The sequence below is a fragment of the Condylura cristata genome, unplaced genomic scaffold (assembly GCF_000260355.1).
Source record: "Condylura cristata isolate star-nosed mole 26May11 unplaced genomic scaffold, ConCri1.0 scaffold00026, whole genome shotgun sequence".
Lineage (NCBI taxonomy): Eukaryota > Metazoa > Chordata > Mammalia > Eulipotyphla > Talpidae > Condylura > Condylura cristata.
The window spans coordinates 14,862,346-14,869,079 of NW_004567127.1; the positions used below are offsets into that span (position 1 = coordinate 14,862,346).

Consider the following 6,734-nt stretch of genomic DNA (forward strand, 5'->3'; position numbering starts at 1 on the left):
GTCCTCTTCTTCAGCATTTAAGGAATGTCAGATATACCCAAGACTCCAAGACTTTTTCCCCCATCTGCCTGAATCAACAAGGAACTTGCCCAGCATGAGGTGGTTGGTTGCACAGTACACACCATCTTTGTAAAGACAAACCTGCTTATCTATGACTTCCTCCTGCTCATTTCCATCTCTTTGTTCCTTGGAAGGATATCACAGGCCAGAAAGTATAAACCATAACATGGGAGGTGTGAGGGGAGAAAGTTTCTGGCATAGAAAATATCTAGCTTTCTTTCTAAACCGTAGTAGTTGGGTACAAGTGTCTGGAGGTGATTACGGTATTTATATAAATACCGTTTTCAAATTTTTCCCTTCAAACTCATTCATTTACTTGGTAATTGTACTAGGTTTGAAAGCTAACATCAGAGTGTAGATGGGCTTTTCTCATAGACAATGACTGAATATCTCAAAGGTGGAGGGAGTAATGAAAATAAATAGACAAATTTATTCAATAGAGCTGGTGGTAGAACAGTAGTTTTGATCAGTTCACCACTATCTCTTATTGATTTTAGGGCACAAACACATCATAAGGGGTTTTCATTGAGGAGCAATTATATGGAAAGTGAAATAAAAGTCATTGCTACATCAAATGACTTATTTAATTATTCTCCTGCAATGAAAAATCATGGTCACTGAAAATTTCCTACACATCCTATATTGTAATACTATATCCTATTAGTGTAATCTGCATTTTCTTCAAACTGTAACATTTGATCTTAGTGTTTTAGAAGTTTTCAAGGGTAGGAGTCACATTCAATAAGCAAGGAAATGAAATACCCAGTTACAAACACACCATTATTTTCTAGGTCACATTTTCCTTTTAGATGAAGTCATTTTAATTCCTTTAGATTTCTGTTAGTTATATTATCATCTGAATCATGCATAAATTTCCATATTCTCCTTGAACTATACTATGAAATGACCCACAGATAGTGAGTAAAGATTTGACCTATAAAAAAACAGAAGCATGGCTCTCCCTGGTGGCATAGTGGGTTAAAGTGCAGTAGTATGAAGCTATCTACAGCCACTGTACCATGAATTTGATCCACAGCCAGGGAAGTGACCTACATGGCTCAGCAGTCCTCTCCTGACAAGCCGCTGCTCCCCTCAGCAGTGTATTTCAGTACATCTGCCTGTTCTGCTTCCCACTATGTCTCTGGTAAATCCTTTCACCCCCTGCACCTCTATCCTGTACCCCAATTCTTGTGTGCATAAATAAATAAATATTTTTTTTAAAAAAAGAAACAATACCACTTCTTATCATAGTTTCTTCATAGTATACTATCCAAAATCTACTCACCTAATAGCTCATGAAGTAATAGGATCAGATATACATGTAAACAAATCACTTATTTTGATATATTAGGTAGTAAAATGGTTGATGTAGGTTCTTCGTAATCTTATTTGGCTTACTTACATTAATCTGTGCTCAAACATGACACTGCTCATTAGTGATCTTAAACCGGCTAGTTGTTTCCTATCTTCTGGTCATTTGTTTTGGTTGTCTGGATAAATCACATAATGCCATTTCATAAAGGCAGAAAAGGACAACAAAAGATACTCTAGAAGGGACAATATAGCTGATTGTTCCATTTTAGAGATGAAAAAAATGAAGACTTAGAGTCTTCATATTGTTTTCAACCATTACAAGATTATTTTTTCATATGTTAAATATTTTGTAGAAAACATTTTGCAGAAAACATGCTGCATGTTTTCAACATTAGTCATATTTAGCAATGGGTAATAAGTGGCCTAGCAGTTAATATGATATAATTGCATGAATTCAGTGGCTGTTAGACAAATGCATGAGCTTGGTGACATTTCTGGACAGCTGTCACTTCATGTTTCAATGAGTCCCCTATACATCATTTGAGCAAAGCACAAGTGCTGGTTATAGTTTTAAAAGTTGTGTAAAGATCTAACAAAATGCACAAAGTGGCAGCAGTAAAATCCAGATAGCCGGGTTAATGGCTGTGACAACAAACATGAAGTTAAAAATAATTTTTTTTTTATAAGTAAAGCTGGCACAGAGAAATGTTTGGGAAAATCTGCCATCAATCACACAGTCAAAAATTAATTTAGAATAACTGACCATGACTCTTTCATATTTGTTTTTTACTCCATAACATTGACATATGAAAAAAATCTAACTAAATCTAAAGTAGCTTTAATAAATTATTTTTTATTTTTATATTTTATATCATTATTCATTTTTGTACAAACCATATTTTCCTCCTCATGTGTATATCTCATAAATAAAAATTATAAAAATGATAAAGAAAAAATTATGTCATAGTTTGACAAACTTTTCTGTAGTGCAACACATTTGAAATCAATTTGGTGTTTCATCAGTCCTGATTCATTTTTATTTCCCCATTTGTTTTTTTATAAGTCAAGTTACCTGTCCATTCATGCTCTGTAGTAAAGCACCAAAACGTTCCACTTTTGATGAAGAAATTGAATCTTTATTTCTATGATGTTAACACAATATACTCACACAATAGCTTTGATCTGTACTTAACAAAATACATTATAGCACTTTACAAACTTTATCAGTTTGGAAAACATTGCATAACATTTTATTAAACACGATACTTTTATATATATATTATATATTTGTAATTTTATTTACTTTAAAAAGATAATTAACTCTCTTTATTCAATACTTGGTTTTATCCATAAAGCACAGCCTAACAAAGGATGAAGTACTCTCAGTAGCAAATAAGATAAATAGAACACTAAGAAGAGATACCACCTGTTAGTCTCATTTATTTTAAATTAAGGTACCAGTGGAATGTAAACAAATTTTTTTTTTGTAATTTTTTTTTTACAAAAGATGTGTTATCAAATATACATGCAGAGGTCTGAATTCTAGCGACTATCTTTATAATTCCTTAGCATTGTGATACAATTCATTAAGTCATTAAAAACTGTAGCCTTTGGCACTTCGAGTAGAAAAAGAATATATCAATATTTATGTAAAGAAAAAGAACTTTAATGATTAGAGAAGTACTTTAAAATCTTTTGTTAAGAAATAGGAAAGATTAGGAAATATCATACTGCACCGGAAATGGCACAGCTTCGTTTTCTCCAGAGTACTAAAACCAGCCCGCCTTTCCCTCTAGAAACTGGAACAAGCCAGCTGGAGTGTCATGTGGTGGCGGTGGTGGTGAGAAGTGGGGAAGGCAACGTTTTACTCCCACTTCCCTCTCTGAGAAGGAAATTGCCAGAAGGGATATAGTTGAGTTTATATTTATTGCCAGACTTTTCAATTCTGCTGGTTTCAGCTAAATCCCTAATGCTTTGGGAGGTTGGCTACTCTAGAAATCTCTGCCCTTTTCCTGTAGATACTGATAATAATGTGGTACTGGACGCCTCTAAACAAATTTCTGTTCTCACTGAAAACTTAACTGAGAACAAATGAATCAGCTTTGTTGTTTTCTTTTATGTCCTTGGCAATCATCAAGTGTTATATCAGAATTCTTAAGAAATGGTGTAAAAAGGTTTAATACTAAACACCAAGAACCAATACTTCTTTGTACTTAAACTTTTAAATTGGAAAACACTTCAAAATGTTTTGTTTTTATCTTCTTTTTTTTTTTTGATAATACTGTTTTCCTTTCATTTAGGCTGAAGGTTTTATTGAGGATAGATAGCAAAAACTGTTGCTTGTATGTCAAACACTTAAACTGCCTATTTAGATATTTTGGAGAAATATTTTCTTAATTTATACTATTGAGATAATTTTTTTCCATATTAAGCTGCATTTTTTTCAATAGTATCCAATTAAAAAATATACTGCAGGGAAAAGGTAAAATCCAACTACAGTGATTCTAATTTACTGGTTTTTGGGATATTAAAAAAATGCAAACAATCTAGAACTAAAAGGAATTTTGGGATTATTTGTCAAGATAGCAACCCAAGTCAGGTGGTTGGAAATATCAGAGGGTAGACTAACCAAGATTGCTGGCCCCATTACCCACACTATCATGAATTGGTTCAGAGTTCTTATTTGTAAATTCATAGTCATATGTTTTGCTCAAGGATTGTCAACTGTTATTTTTGCTTTAAAAATAGACAAGCATATCTGTAACATCAATTTCTTTAAACTTAATAAATAAGAAAGCCATAAAATGCAAAATAGAATCACAATTTCAAAGAATTCTTTCAAAACAATATAGTTGTTTAATTATGCAAATGTGCTCACTAAAAAAACACTCATTAGCAAGATTAATGATTAAATTATACTTAAACAAAAACTAGGCCAAAAAAAAACTATGCAGAAAAGTACTATTTATTCCCTTTCACCAAAAGTAATCCTACACCATTTTTGTTACTGGAGGATGCATACTTCTGAGGAAATGCACAAACCTTTTCATTCTGGACTGTGACAGAGTCACTACAGAGAAGCTGTGGGATGTCCTATTCTAACACAAAGCAGCCAGCATCTTCTTAAAACAGTAGCATTTCTCTGACAAGGAATTGCACACCACTATTTCACAGCTAAGTAGAATCTGAGAGTTTACATGGTATATGTACTATATTAATCAGCACCACCCATATTGCGATGTAGGTGCAGATTCTGCAAAATGAATATATAATACTGCATGGCCTTTGCTGTGAGGAAAATGCGTGTTCTGATTCCCACAGCCAATAATAAAGAAAAATCCCTAAAGTTGGCACATTCAGGAAGTAAAATAGTTTACATTGAAGGAAACCACTTTTCTTTTGCTGTTGTCTGCTGCAAATCTTTTGAGTTTGAAGATAGGTCTTAAAAAGTGTCTTCATACGATCACATTAGTTAGGTTCTTGCATTGTGCTTTACCCTCCCCTTGATGTGAAATCTACTCGCTTGAAAGTAGAAGTTCTCGAGAGTCACTGAGTTCCGAGGTGACGGTGGAGCATCGAGTTTGTGGGTGGCTTCCCAATCTCTGGAACGGAGCACAGGTAGAATCAGCATGTGGTATTTGGGGGTCGTCTGAGTTATTGAATGATCTTCACTCAATCCTTGTAAGCCCGAGTAGGGGAGGTTCCTTTGTAGAAGATGTTTCTGGTGTTTTCGGGGCTGTTGCTTCTTTCGGGGATCAAGATGATGTTGCCCTTTCTCCGCAGGGTGGAGTCGCGAGATGAAGAAACCGACAGCGTCTCAGAACCAATTTCACTGCCCTCTACCGGCGTGACGCGGATGGTGGTTATTCCATGGTGGTGATGCTCGTTGTTATCTATGTTGCTTCTCTTGCGATCTCCAGAACCAAAACTGTCTTTCAGGGATTCACAGCTTTCTGAGTCTCTGTTGAGATCGTTGAGCTCGTAAGTTTGGCGAAGGCTGCCCTTTTCAGGAGCTTTCCATTTCCAGGAGCCACTGCCTTCGCCTTCTGTGGACGGGATCTGGATAATGGGCCTGTTGTTTTCTGGGTGAGCTTCTACCCTTACGATCCCGCTGGGCTCGTGGTCTGTCAGGGTTTTGTAGCGGATGGAGCCGGTGCAGGAAACGGTGCTGCCTTCAGTATTCTTCGGGCTGCTTTGGAGGACGCCCTGCTGCTTGGACATGGCAATGACTTGCATGATGCGGGGCTGACTGTTGCTTCTGTTACAAGCCACAGTTTTCTCGGCAGCTTTCAACCACTTAGCCCGAGCGGAGCTGCTTTTGGGGGAGGTGTTTATGTTCTCTTGAGTCTCCTCTGGGATGTGCACTAACTGGGAGGATCCGGGGCGGGACTGAATGGACACTCGTGGCCCCCCGGTCATGGTGTTGTTACACACGGGGACAGCGCCAGGCTGGATCTTGAGGTACTGGTTGCCAGGAGGGTGGTGTTCTCCGTTCACGCCCACCCTCGACGGCTCCGAGCTTGACCGCATTTCTATGGATCTGGGCGGTGACTGCCCTGGCTCAGTCTCTATAACTTGCAGGGACAACTTGCGACTCTCGTTCTTATTCTTCCACTGGGTGAGCAGTTGCTTTGACCGGGCAGAATCCATGGAAGCATGAATAGAGGTGTTTCTTCTCACGGGGTCTTCTACGGAAGGGGTGTTGGCTCTCGGCAGGGTGTTGCTAAAGGTGACCATGTTTTCCTTCCCCATGGGGCTCCGGGGAGTGATGATTTCTACATCAGCATTTGCCCTTTTGAGGTTTGTCAAGGAGCTAGCATCTCTGTGGTTTCGGTTGAGGATGCCTTCTGTGTGAGCAATTCTATCACTGCTGCTACCATTTTTAGCAGATAAAACTCGGCTGGGGTCTTGATTGAGCTCTGTCAGAGACCTGAGTGCTTCTCTGTGCTGAAACATACTCTCTTCACTAGGCAGAAAATTGCCCACAGCATACAGGCCCTGGTGTTGAAGAGAAACAGTATCAAATGCCAGAAGCTGTGGTTTCTAAGAGTCCAGGACCCACTGAAGCATGCAAAAAAAGTCTATGCACTGACTGACACAAATTAACACTAAACTAAAAGTAGGAGGTGTTGTAGATATATTGTTTTTAACTTTTCATTTTTAATTAAATTTTTTCTTACATTGTCCTAGTACCGGTAGTCTGCCACCATATCACCTGTGAACCTAGTCATAAGTCACTGGACCAATTATTCAGAAATGTGAAGCCCGGTAATTTTTATTATGAATTGGATTGTCTCTCCTTCCTCCACCCCACTGAAGGTTTCTCAACTATCTTATTCTGTGCAGATTTTGAGACGAAA

The 6,734-nt window shown here is 37.6% G+C and overlaps 1 protein-coding gene across 1 annotated transcript in view; it reads right to left on the reverse strand.

Moving 5' to 3' along the window:
- Positions 1-2,488: 2,488 nt before the first annotated feature.
- Positions 2,489-6,734, reverse strand: part of LOC101630765 (lipid phosphate phosphatase-related protein type 4) — a 39,215-nt gene continuing 34,969 nt past the window's right edge. The window contains exon 7 of the mRNA XM_004689747.1: positions 2,489-6,372. Coding sequence (XP_004689804.1) covers positions 5,047-6,372 — 1,326 coding nt within the window. The 3' untranslated portion in view covers positions 2,489-5,046. The remainder of the gene's footprint in view (positions 6,373-6,734) is intronic.